The sequence below is a fragment of the Acomys minous genome (genome assembly GCF_964271855.1).
Source record: "Acomys minous genome assembly, chromosome: 9".
NCBI lineage: Eukaryota > Metazoa > Chordata > Mammalia > Rodentia > Muridae > Acomys > Acomys minous.
In genome coordinates, this window is record NC_140490.1 from 57,160,699 (window position 1) to 57,175,156 (window position 14,458).

The 14,458-nt window shown below is 41.1% G+C and overlaps 1 protein-coding gene across 1 annotated transcript in view; it reads left to right on the forward strand.

Annotated features, from left to right (window-relative positions):
* F13A1 (coagulation factor XIII A chain) overlaps positions 1 to 14,458 on the forward strand; it is a 159,839-nt gene that overhangs the window by 73,998 nt on the left and 71,383 nt on the right. The window contains exon 7 of the mRNA XM_084796409.1: positions 13,840 to 14,014. Within this exon, the coding sequence (XP_084652535.1) occupies positions 13,840 to 14,014 (175 nt within the window). The remainder of the gene's footprint in view (positions 1 to 13,839; positions 14,015 to 14,458) is intronic.

Consider the following 14,458-nt stretch of genomic DNA (forward strand, 5'->3'; position numbering starts at 1 on the left):
GAGCCATCTCTCCAGCCCTGAAATTTGAATTCTTAGGTTTGAATTTTTAGATTTGTACAAGGAAAGACCCCCCAATTTCCCTCTGGTCTCTAAAGCACGCAAAAGCCCCTTCCTTAGGGTGGAACTGCAATGGAGAAAGCCTGTGGTCACTGCCTTCCACCTCCCTCCACCAAAGAGCTTTTCCACATCTCCTCAGGTGTACCTTACTTCTTAAACAACAACATTTACCAAAAAACATGATTAAGTAAAAATGAGTATTTTTCTCATTTTTGTTCCCCACTTGTGCAGTTGCTGGTCAGTATTTCCAACGATGGTGGAGGAAATTACTACTGGTTTATCAGTGCATACACAGGCATGCGAGGCCGTGCCAGAGAAAGGGCAGGCAAAGCATCCACTGGCATGTTTCAGGAATCCTAGTCTCGTCATTCGCTATTCATTCGCCAACTCCCAGTCTCTCGGACATTGCTAGAAAAGGGCACCTTGAAGGGGGTGAGACCCTGCCCAGAGTTCGATGCCTTCAAAATTATCAGCTTTTGTTACCGTTGCTGTCACCCACCTCCACGGTTCATGTATATAAATATCAGGGGAGGCGTTAGTCACGTGGAAACGGCCAGAGACTTCAGGCTCACGGATAGTCTCTGAGGCCCTACAGCGTGGGCACAACCCAATCATCAGGTACGTTTTAGAGAATCTACTGATCGGCACTAATGAAGTGCCTCACCTTTGACCATGTTCCCTGGAGGGGGAGACCTGGTGGCACTCAGAGGAAGGACAGCAGGTTACCAAGAAGAGACTTGATACCCTATGAACATATACAGGGGGAGGTAATCCCCCTCAGGAACAGTCATAGGGGAGGGGAATAAGGGGAAAATGGGAGGGAGGGAAAAATGGGAGGATACAAGGGATGGGATAACCATTGAGATGTAACAAGAATAAATTAATAAAGGAGAAAAAAGAAAGAAAAATGCTCTAACAGTCCAACATGGCGTGATTCTAAACTAGAGTGAAAGCTGAAGTCAAGGTTTTCCTAAAAGTAAGAGACACCCATGCATCCAGAGTGAACCAGGGAATTTTGGGCGATTCAGCATGGGTCTCTCATCATCAGAGCTCCTCACTGTTATTATTAAGGATTTTTTTAAACAACTGACAAATCTATCAGAAACCAATTGGAAAGCGTAATTTTATCTAACAGGAAACATCTGCATAAGCACTTGTAAGAAAACATGTTTATTCCTTAAATAACCAATGTGCAGATGGAGAGCGTGTGACAACAGAAAGTCAGTTGAACTTATCCAAAGTCACTGCACTGGAGGTGGACCTCTGGCTGCCTGGCCCCACTCTTGCAAACAGGATGTTGTACTGTCCTTCATCCTGTCCTCTGTCCACAGCACATGAGCTCCTTGGGTGTAAAGATATAATTTCTGTCACCCGCTCCATCTGAGTCAATCCTTCCAAGAAGAGACAGTGAACTGTTCAGACATCATTTTTTTTTCCCTCGTGGTAAAAGCCAGCAATGTAATGAAGTTTCCATTTGTGGGCAAGCAGCTTGGCTTCTCAATTATCGAGGTTGCATTTCTTATGCCGGTTGTCCCATATTTTTGGAGAAAAACAGACATTTATTACAAGCTATCTCTCCAATGTGATAATCATAGTCAATCTAAATGTCTGCTTCCCCTGAATTGCTTCCTGGAATGAGCTTCAACGCAGCCTCTATTTTGTAATCACACAGGCTATTTCTGAAGCACGGGTGCTTGCTTTTCAGCACTCCCTCCGAGCTGTACAGACAGAGCTGTTCTCGCCTCCTGGGACCAACATCCCCAGGACAGATGGCTACCGTACAGCCTAGCCTAGGGGGTCTCTTAGGACAGGCATCTTTTGCTCTCTCTCTATTTCCTTCCCATCTTCTCTTTCTGTCTCATTCTCTGGCTTCTTTCTCTGCATTGCCCCTCTCACATCTATTCCTTTCCTTTGAATATTTTTGACAACTTGTTCTATCCCAGTGGTTCTCAACCTGTGGGTTGCAACCCCTTTGAGAATTGCATATCAGATATTTATATTATGATTCATACCAGCGGCAAAAATACAATTATGAAGCAGCTATGAAATAATTATTTTGGCTGGGCGGTCACCATAACATCAGGAAGTGTATTAAAGGGTCTCAGCATTAGGAAGATTGAGACCCAAGGCTCTATACCAACCAGCTCTATAGCACACAGTAGGGATACAGTGATAGAAAAAACAGACCCTGAGGAGCTAGACTTCACCTCCCCTCCTCATCCTCATTCAGTAGTTTCACACATGGTTAGTAAGAAACAGTGTAGCCAAATGAAGGTCCTCATTACTAAGACACAAGCTAATAATTTCCTGTGGTGATGTAATGGTTATAATGTAAATTGAGTCTAAGTATTTACATTTGTCCGAGTGAACATACAAGCATGCACGCGCGCACACACACGCACGCGCACACACACACACACACACACACACACACACACACGCACGCGCACACACACACACACACACACACACACACACGCACGCGCACACACACACACACACACACATACACATCTAGTAGTAGTTATTCCAGTTATGTCTTTTGTTATAGAATTATATAGGATAGGGTTAGTTACAAGATATTTTTAGATTAAAGAAAAATTATAGGCAGTAAGAAGCATAGCTATCAAATGTACAAATATAAGTAACATTTTTATGGGCATGATACTCGGCCCTAGAAAAATTAGATGTGTCCAGGACTTCCCTTGTGTTTCTCTTCATCAGCCTGCATGCCAAGGACTGATGCTGTGCATTCTTGCAGTGGGTGTGACCCACCTGCTCTGGAGCCTCACATGCACAGGCTCATGGAGATAGAGTGAGATCGGCTTCCTTCACTCCATGAATCTTTGCACAAGTCTTTACCTTTGTGAACAGGATTTTTATTATATTGTGCATTACAATTTACCTATCCATCTGCTAGACCTTCTATATGACTCCACTTTGGGACCATTACACGGCATATATTGGTTATAGCAATAATGGGTTTCATATGACATTTCCATACATGCGTACAATACGTGCATTTGATCATATTCATCCCCTCTACCTTCTCTCAGCCTCCCAACTCTTACTAACTCTTGTCTTCTTCCCAAGTAGCTTCCCTTCTATTCTGTCTTTGTGTGTGTGTGTGATGCAATGCATCAAGGTTGTGTAAACCTTAATGTGTGGGCAGCAGTTTGTGTACAGGAGCATGTAACATACCCATGCCTATATCACAGGGGAGTAAAATTCTCACTCCTCAGCCATCATCTGTGCATCAATCCTCAGGGAGTGGTGGAATCCCATGAGACCCTCTCCATCCCGTGACAAGATGTCTGCAGGCCCACTATGGAGAGCTGCTATGAACTCAATGGTACAGTACCGAGTGCCTGGAGGTCAGTTCCCCACTGCTCTCTGCCTTCCTCTGGCTCTTACACTTTATGTGCATTTTCCCCTAATGTTCTCCAAGCCTTGGAAACAATAGGAATGTTCCCTTTGTGGCTGAACATTCAACAGCCATTTATTCTCTGTGTTCTGACCAGTTATTCGTAACCACTGCAGATAGAATCTTCTCTGACTAAAGCTGACAGCACTATTCTATGTGTGTGGTTGCACGTATGTAGAAGGCAACTGGGCAGGCACATCATGTACATTTAGCAAAACAGCAGTACCAGCTTCAGCACTCGGGCAGGCCTGTGACCTCCTCAGCCATGGACTTTCTTTTTAACTGACAATTGCTTGTTTATTTGTTTGTTTGTTTAAGGCAGTATATTCTGATTACAGTTTGCCTTCCCCCAACTCCTCCCAGCTCTTTTCCAATGCCCCTACCCACCCAAATCTACATAATTTCTCTGTGTTATCTAAATAACAACAAAAATAATAAGTAAGATAAAATAAACAAACCGGAATATGACAAAATGAACAAATAAACAGAAAAAGAAAAGAGCCAAAGAAAATGTATAAAATACTCATACAGATGCTGACATGCACACACACACACACATTTGCACACACAGAAAATGCAAACAAACAAACAAACAAAAATATATAAATGAAAGATCTGTAAGATAAAGAGAAAGAAATGCCCAGACAAAGTATTGTGAAACACATCTCCCTCTGGGCATGGAACCTGTCTTTAAGTGTGGTTTGTACAGCCAGTGAGACGTCACTGAAGAAAATTAACTTTTCCTTTGCAAGCAGTTGCCAATTGGAGATGTATTCTGGGTCAGGGATGGGCTTTTGACCAGTCATGAATTCCTTTCTGTGTAACAGACATCAAATTTAATCAGAAAATGGTCTATTACTTTAGGATAGCAGGCCTGGGACTAGGATACCCATGGGTTCATCTTGCCTGTCTAGTTGGTATCATTCCACGTAGGGCCTGCAGCTGAATGGGACATTAATGACAGTTGTCTCTCAGCAACCTGCATAGTGTTTTCCGTTCTTCTATGTGCAAATTCACATATGTGTGGAGTAAACATCTAAAGCTGGAGTGTGCGTTACCGACTACGCATGTCTTTGATTTTGTGGGGTGCCCCTTGGTTAGTCATACATACAGAATAGTTGCATGTTTCACATCCCTCCAGAAACTTACAGCAGTCTACTTTTTCAGCAGGCTCATCTGTTTTTGGTGATTCCAGCCTTTTAAGCTTACCCAGTCTAGTGTGAATATGGCCATATCTAGTTGGTGTTTTCGTTTTATTTTTCTGATATGTAGCAATGTCGAGCACTTCTTCACACTCATCTGGCCACTCATACACCTCTCTCAGTGCCATGTCTTTCCAAGTCGACACCTCTTTTATTACTGGATTATTTGTGTTATAATTACAGAGATAGAGATGTTGTGTGTATATTCTGAAGCCACACCTTTTCTCAGATACACGCAGAGGTTATTTCCCACCAGACGATGCATTGCGGAGGGGTCGGGAAGGCAGGAGGCTCACACCGTGGTCCTGTATGGAGGTCAGAGGAAAGCTTTATGGAGCTAGTTCTCTCTGCAGCTGTTATGTGGGTGCAGGGGACAAAATTCAGGTCACCAGGCTTCCGGAGGAGCTTCTTTACACACTGAACTGTCTTGCCAGCCCCATTCCTAAGAACATTATTTGAAATCCTATAAAGTCCAAATTTTTAATGTATTTCTGCTTGGTTTTGTGGTTCTGAGGATCATATTTAGGACCTATGAGTATTAGGTAAGTGCTTTAGTACTGGGCCACATTACCAGCTTTAAACTGCTTTAAAAAAAAAAAAAGGCCTGTCTAGGACATATGTGATTTCTACAGGATGTAAATATATTACCCCGTGTTTCTTTTGAAATACAATTCGGGCTTTGCATGTTGATCTATAATCCATCTTGAGGTTTTTCGATGTGGTATGAGGTGGGATCAAAGATTTTTATTCCCCGCAAATGTATCTTTGTTTGTGTGTTTCAATCTTTCGCTTGCCTCTCTCAAATTGATGTGGGGGCTTGGTTAGAAATTAAATGACCAGATGAGGGTGGAGCAACTTTGGGCTCTGGTGTTTGTCTTTTCTTGCTCCAGTGTAGCACAGGGTCTGTTTCCATGGTGCTGGAGGGAATCATTAGACCAAGAAGGCTTCATTTTGCTTTGTCAGTGTCGTTTTGGTCATTCCTGGTCCCTTGCACTTCTGCATACTGTTAGACATTTGCCTATTTCAAAATGTCGTTGACATTCTAACTAGTCCATCGTCTTGGTATAGGAAGAAAATGCTGAACTCTCGTGAGTAATGTCACAGACAGCCAGACAGCCAGACAGCAGAATTTCCCTGAGTGCCCCTCCGTCGTTGCCCTAGGAATGCAGTCAAGGCGACATGGTGACTTTGTTCTTGCAAGCACAGGAAATCCGATAATGGGAACAAAGATGCTCAAACCAATGACACGGCACCTTGTGGTGAACCCGAAAGCAGTGTAAGGCAAAGCTTACTGTGTGAGCTGAGCAAGAACAGTGACAGAGAAAAGGCTCCCAAAAGAAGCCAACTGGGCTTTACACACTCAAGAGGCACACTTAGTAATGAAATAAATGACAGATTTGAGTGTGGAGGAGCATTGCAGGAAGGCAGTGCCACATTAGAGCCACATCTGGCCAGCAAACAGCTAAGTAACACCGCCACCCTACCCATCCACCCATCATTCCATCCTGACTGTGAACAATCCAAGGCAATGCTTGGATGTCTTTTTCTCCAGACAAAATGTTACCCAGGCAATGAGAAATGCATTGGAAAGTCAGAGAGGACTAAGGTCAGGAAGCCAGGCAGGGGAGAATAGAATTCCTACCGCTCTATTTCTTCCTTCTTGGGCATATTTTCTGGGTCACCTGCCCATGGAATGGTCTCTGAGGAACTTCACCTTCGGCTCGTCTCCTCTCCCCCCTCACCATGTAACTTGGAAAAAATATTTAAAAAAAAAAATAGATCTGTATATTCCCAGATAAATGGCCTTTCAGAATCTATTTTCTTCACTTGCCTTTCTTGGGGTAGTAATTGAATCCAAATGTGTAAATGAGAAAGGGAACAGCTGTTATAAAGAACAGGTGATGCTTGTGGCATCCGCATCAACACTTGGCCCTCTGTGCTTCCCTCTCAATACAATAGCTGTTGAGTTTCAGTGAGAAAGCCCTAAGTGTGTGGGGCACAGGGGGTTTGCTACACCTAAGACTGGACACCACAAGGCTGTAACTGAGGCTTTTGGTTTACAAAACCTGGCAAAGTTTTCTACTGCAAATAACTTCTCTACTTCCCAAATTTAACAATATGCCTCTTAAGAGAGTTCACATTGCCCCAAATTCATATTCACTGGTTTGAGAAACTGTAGGCAAGATAACGTATAAAACTATTTCTAAAAGAGTTACAAAATTCTAGTTTTTATGAGACCATAACTTTAAACAATGAAATTTAACAGAATAAAACAGGTTTATAACACAGAAAAGTCATTTCATCATAGCCGTATAAAATGTGCATACTAAAGAGGAGAGGTCCCTTCACATGCATAAAAAAGAAATAGAAAACAAATTGTAACTGTTTAAAATGGGAAATCTGGGCTGCAGGGAATAGGGCACTCAAAAAAAAAATGCCAAATGTCTTCCCTTGTCAGTTTTGAAGTTAAAATCTGCTCAAACTTCATGGTCATCTTTCTGTCTTTTGAATGGTACAGAAAGTGAACTTACTGCCCAATGAGATGCTAAAGATCAGGACAGCCCACTGTTGTCAGCTGTGCTTCCTCAGAACCAAACATGGTCAGTTCTGCAATTGCCTCAGTCACAAAGAGCTTCCTAGAGAGGAGGTCCATGCTTTTTGTACATTCTCCATAGTTGCATCACTTTTCCTGGGAAGAGAAACATGATCAGAGAGACCATTTCACCTAGCCAAGCTTGTAAACCAGTGAGTTTGTTGGGGTTCCTTATAAGAACATGGATCACTGAAAGTGGCTGCATCATTGAGAAACCCACTCCAGAGTGGCTGCAGCTGAAGACTCATGAGAGTTGCATCCTCAGAGCCCCCTGCAGGAGATGCAGGCAGCCCTAATTGGTAGCTCTGATTCCTGTAAGTTTTTGACCTTAGATTCATGAATGTTAGAAGCTGTCTCTCCTCCCTCTAAGATAGTGGTTCTCAATGTGTGGGTCACTCCCCTTTGGGGTCAAACAACCTTTTCATAGGGGTGGCATAACAGATATCCTGTATATTAGATATCTACATTATGAGTCATAACAGTAGCAATGAAATTGTTTTATGGTTGGGGGTCACTATAACATAAGGAACTGTATTAAAAAACCACTGCTCTAAGGAGAATGCTAATTCAGAAAAATTGGCTGCAGAAAACCCACAGTGCAAGCCCCCTGATGGTCTACTTCCTGCATGGCTGAGTCTCTCTTCCCCACTTACAGATAGATCACTGTTTCTGCCACCTCCATAGCTGAATAAACCTAGTTTAACTACTTCCTTGCACCGAAGTCATGAATTTGGAGTAATAGCCCCACTAGGCACCTCCTCTGACACATGATAGGAGTTTTAATCACCCTCTCCTTTTCACCAAATACTTAATTAAAATTAAGATGAAATTTATAATCAAATTTTCATTGTAGAAATAAAATGAGCTGATTTGTAAACATTCCTACTTCTAAAGTCTTTTTATAAAGGATTTCTTTTGGGCTAAAAAAGAAAACAAGGAAAAAGGCATCAATAAAAGCAAAAAAAAAAATTCTACTCTCAAAAAGAATTCAAGTAATTAGTAAAAATGTGAAGAATAAGTTTAATACATTATTCCCATCTTTTTTTCTCTCTATTACATCCAGATAGCATTCTCTTGTGTTTATATGCCATGTGCTCCATACCCAGCCACCCATCAGCTAAACCTCAGCTTTCCTAGCCAGTGCTGCAGTGAGGATGGCCTGAGATGACTTTGGCATACTGATGTCTTTTTGGAAACATACCCGGAAGGTGATCAATGCACCATGTAGCCATCCCTCTAGTCCCCTTCCTTCCTACCCTCCCCAATGGCTTTGCTGATTGACATCCCACCAACACTATATAGGTCTGTATAGGAATTCCCCGGACGACATGCAAGCAGCTCTTCCAGTGAGGACTCTCCTGTCACTCTCACAACTACTTTATGTTTATCTTTGGCGTTTCAGTCGGTTATTCAGACATCTGGTTTTCCAATGCTCACCCAATCCATGGGTTGTCTCTTTAGGCTTGTGGGTCTTGTAAGTTCTGTGAGCCTTCCTGAGCCCCTAAGCTGCCTTTTCCATATGATACCTAGTTGATCTACCTGCCTTTGTTGAACCAAATCTTTTGCTAGGAACCCCTGGCCCCACCGAATAGCAAACTCTATTTGTATGGGTGCATTTTTGTGTTCTTTGCTGTGTTCCATTGATCCATTTGTTTGTATTTATAACAAATGGCACCATACTATTTAAAGAATTGTTTAATTATACTCAAATCCTATTTAATTGTATTAAATCTTACTTTTAGCAGAAGAAAAAAAAAAACACTGAATTGTACAGAAGAAACTGTTGAACTTCAAATAAATGTCTCTTCATAAGAGATACCATTTCCTAACAGATTCTTCCAAAATTAGTTCAAATTATGAAACCAATTAGACATAAAGTAATTATGTACTTTTAAATTATATTTTAATTTTAGATGGTGTCAATTAACTATGAGAGACCAACACACTGACTCATTAGCATTTTATTCTTTTTCTCTTTTGACTCTCTGATCTCATTTTTCTTAGAGTACTTTTTGGTTCTACATTTACTAGCTTTTAAATTCATTTTGTAGCTGTAGCTCTAAAAGATGTTTAACTATAGTTTTCATGGTGTGTATTCTTCATAACTGAGACTCTATGCTGCTTGGCCTTATCCTTGCACAGCTTGGCTATACCTAACATTCTTAAGATACTTATCTCTCAGGACTATGTGAATAGTGATTTACAATATTTTGTCACTGAATGGTTCTCTGGAGAAATCCAAGGACAGCCTGATTCCCTGTTTTTTCTGATTTTCACTATTTTTGTCTAGAGATGATCATGCAATTTTATGTCTAGTCAAAATTTAAACTGCTTATGATTTTTAGGTAAGGGGCCTGGGTCACACTGTGGACCACGGATGCCTCTCAGTATAGATTTAATGTTTTCTTGGCTAAGCCAAATGCTGTAGATTATTCTCTACTTTCAGGGCACTAATTACCTCTATGCTATGTCATCTATGTCCTTGAGAGCTCTTAGCTTCTCTCTAATAACTTCTGTCTTTTTCTTTAACATTTCCTTTGATTATTTCATCTCTCTCCAGTGTCATTAATTTACTTTTACCACTGTGTACTCTGTATCTTGAAGTTAATGATGTATTACTATTTCTGAAATTATATTATGTGACCATCCATTAAGGTCAGTGATCTTCTTATAGAGTGTAAGAAAATGCTTCATGCCCCTTAGTTTTCCTCTATTTATGGCCTTTGTTCTTTCTTTCCTTCTTCCTACTTAGTAGGTCTCTTGCTCTTCTGTTTGTATGTGTTGCTTGTGCCCCATTTTTACTTGGGTATTTATTTCTCTGGCAGATGAAATCTGGCTCTTCTCAACCCCAGATGAATTGTGTTTCTTCTCAGACCTACAGTTGTCAGGGCAATGTACCTCGTGGTCTGCTCTGAAATGCACTGGAGGACTGGAAAAAGACTGAGCAAAGAATGGAGCAAAGAAGCTGGGTTGAGGAGGAGGTCATCTTTCTTAATATACTGCGTTCTGTTCCTTCTTCTAGGTTCCCTTAGTTTTCACGCAAAGCCATGGCCCCAGCAAAAGGTGTGTCTCATCCCCCTGAGGAGACACTCTTGGGCTTTCTGTCATTCCTATGTCATAGTCACAGAATAGCTGCCTGCTTTCATATGTGACGCTTTGCCACCCATTTTTTTCCACAGAAGTTGTTTCCACGCCTTTGGTCAGAAGAAGATAAAGATGCTGTGATAATTTCAGATTTTAAAAGATAGATGAAAAACCATAGAGTTGTGCTGCTTCAGCAGTCTGGCTGATGAAATAGCAGAGGTTACACTGGAATCCGAGCCCTGCTGCTTCCCTGTGCCTCTCATAGTCTTCATCTGCTTTGGGCACAGGATGTTGGAGTTTCTTGAATTATTTTATACCACTTAATGTTGCTGATAGTAACTTTGGGGGAGGTGTTTTTCTTTTTCATTTATCCTTGTACCTAAGTCATGAACTTGGACTAATAGCCCCACTAGGCACCTTCTCTGACATATGATAGGAGTTTTAATCTCCCTCTCCCTTTCACCAAATGAGATGGAACTTTAACGTTTACTTTATTTTAAAATTATTAAAAGTGTTTTTGCCTGCATGTATGTTTGTTCACCATGTGCATGCAGTCCATACAGAAACCAGAAGAGGGTATTAGATTACCTAGAAGGGTGCTTGAAATCAAACCCTGGCTGCTCTGGAAGAACAGCCAGTATTCTTATCTCTGAGCTGTCTCTCCAGGCCCTGGGATGGAAATTTAATACAGCCACATTAATGTTAGAGATCACTTCTAGTCTGTAGCCCCAGGCTCAAGCTGTATGCTGGATTGCCAATGGCTCAAAACCACGATATTTGGTTTTGCCCCTGGTTCAACCTTAACCTTGAGTTCACAATAGGTTTCTATAACAGCCAACTCTAGCGAGTTAAAGTCCCAGCATTCCCTTGAATTGGCCTTCCAGCGTGTTTTGTTGTCTAGAAGGGACTATTTCACTTTAACCCTGATCATCTGTCACTGAATACGTATCTCGCTCAGTGTCTGAGATCCTTAGAAATCAATGTTCTAATTAGAACACAGGAGCTAATCTGGCCAGATGCTAATAAGTGAGAATTGTGATTTATCTAGCAATAGGGACAGCACTCAGCATTAACAATTAAAGGTCTATAAGGAAGAGGGCTATTTCTTTCTGACTTTTCTCCCGAGCTCATTGGGTTCAGCTTTATGCTCTTAGTAGCCTTCTATTTAATGGTCATCTATCTGAAAATCATACATCAGAGGCACAGTTTAGGGACTTTTACCTCTGGGATCCATAAACTCTATTCTGCTTTTCAGTGAGAGTGTATTGCCTCTCCACAAAGACAAAGTCACATCACAGACACTCCCTATGTTCCATCCTGGTAGGCACAGATTTTCTGATAATTTAATTCACCTGCAAGGACAAGTACAAAGTCAAAAGTGGGAAACAGCATTTTATTCAGTACTGACTACTTACATGATAACCATACAAAGGTTTCTAAGCTTGTCATATTAGCTCATGACATCACACATTTATTCAAGTTTGGTTGGCTTTTTCTGGACAACTTGAATGGCCCCCTTGGCCGAACTCCCCTGATTCTCTCCTTTGGGGCCCCCTCAACCTGTGTGTGCTTCTGTCTTCATCACATCAAAATTGCCTCCCACTTTCTTGGCTTCTGTCTTTCTTGAGGAAAGAGCCTTATGCGTAGTCAATATCCAGTGCCATGCCTGCATGGCTGTTGAATATAGACCTGATTGTTAAATAATTTTGGAGCACCAGCTCTTTATTCAGACTTGCTGGAATTTAGAAAGATCTGTTTTCAAAGATTTTTTTCTCTGTTTGAAATATTTCAGAATAAGAGTCCTTTCCAGCCAAGCACATGGAGATGTGTGGCAGGTTGCCAAGGCTGTGTGGTTGGCCGGTGAAGTAGGCGACACATGGAGACTCAGTATATTTTCACATCTCCTCTACAGCTTACATAATCGAATTGCACTGCTTCAGATCCTGTATTTGGCATCAATAACTAATTAATGGCTTCTCACTATCATCCAGATCAATACTTCTTGAACTAACGTACACATAGACTACCTATGGATCATGCTTTAGCATGCATCTTCCTTCTAAGTAGGCCTGGGAGGAGCTTGATACTATGCATAATGGATGAGCGTAGAGGGAGTCATTACTGCTGATTCCCATCCACACTCTGAGTATTCAAAAATCACTGTCACGCCAATTATAAGGCAGCACCCAATCTGAAAAGAAGTCCCACTGTTCCTCACCTGGATTCTGGTAAAAATTAAACTGATGAAAGCTCCCGCCAAAGAAATAGATTCAGCAGTGATCAGGAAAAAATCACTACTTTCTGGTCTTTGTTTTATTTTCTAAACATCAACTGTCTTTGCCCTGCTCACATTAGGTATACTAGGTGTTTCTAATCTAGTATCAAGTGTGTGTCAAGGTTTTCCCAAATAATCTAAATGGTTACTCTCTGCATAAGTCTCTACCATCCTAAAATCATACTATCTCATGCCCTCTAGGTAAAAAGAAATACCTTTTAATTTAATTATAAAACCAGGAGTTGAGGTGTAGCTTATTGGTAAAGTATGTACCTAATACAAGGCCTTGATTTGATTGCCAATGCAAATATATGTGCATATATATGCATATTGATCACTTTAAACAATCATTAAAGAATATGTTTCTCTTATGTATTGTGTGTGTATGTGTGGCAAACACATGTTGAGGGCAAACATTTACATGTAGAAGACAGAGAAGGATAATAGGTATCCTGCTGTGTCATTCTTCTTCTTAGATGTATGAGACAAAATCTCAAAGAGCTTCAGCCAGCAAGACTGTGCAGTCCTCCTGTTTCTGCCTCCCACAATACTGGCCATTCTTAATTTTTAACACAGGTGCTGGGGATTTGTACTCAAGTCCTTATATTTATGAAGCAAGAGTTTTTATCCATTCAGTCACCTCCCTAGCCTGGAGACTATTTCTTTAGTGAAATTTAAGAAAATAATTATGCACTGTATCCAAGGGAGTCTATTTTCCCTTTGACTCTTAATGGTGCCTTTGGCATTAGCTATTGACGTTTGCAGTTTTTGAGAATCCACTGCTTTCCGAGGAAATGAAAGCCCATTGGATCATTGATCTCCCATTTGCCAGTTGAATCCACCTTTCACCAATACAAGATTCCTTCCTGGCTTTTCATTTTGCAGGTCCTTCTCCTGTTTTCCCCATGTCATTCTAGGCCAAACCAATACCCAGTGTGACTCTCTTTCAATTGGAATCAAGAAGACTCTTCCTACTCACCATACCTTGAGGTGGTCTTGGTCATTGGGTCTTCTCTTGGCACACTTTGGTCTTTCACCATTACCCTTGGTGACTACATGATAAATTGAACAGGAGTAGGAATCATTTTTACCATGCAGAACACACAGAAGACACTGGAAGCCTCAGCTTGGCCCATGCCAATTTGAGTGAGCTGAACTTCTAAATGACCTTTCTTCTTTTTTCATCTTTCATGGCCTCATTTAGGTGAATGCCAAGGATGACGAAGGTGTTATTGTTGGATCATGGGACAATATTTATGCCTATGGTATCCCTCCATCAGCCTGGACAGGAAGTGTCGACATTCTAGTAGAATACAAGAGCTCTGAAACACCAGTCCGGTACGGCCAGTGCTGGGTTTTTGCTGGCGTCTTTAACACATGTAAGTATCCAATAGAGTAATGATTTTTAATGTAAGAGAAAATTTACTTCAAGTCCTTTTATCTATAACCTGGCAAGGAGACTTAACAGCTCCCATTGGCTCTATAGAATTTATGGGTGACTATTCTGGGATGAAGTCAATGCATATTTAAATTGTGCAGGGCCAAATATGCTCACAGTCTCTCTGGCTGCAGAATCTGTAGGGGAAGAATGATAGACTGTTTCCTAGATGATCCATCATTTGACACCCAGAGCAATGGAGGGTTGGAGGGGGGCTCAGAAGGGAGAAGGGAAAGCATGAACCATTTCAAACATTTCTTTTTAAAGATTAAAGAAAAACTAAAAAAAAAATTAATAATAAGGAAAGATATATTCTGATTTTTCTTGAAGCATTATATAAATATGCTTGTTTGTTTATTGATGAGATGTCTTGTAAGTGCTTAAA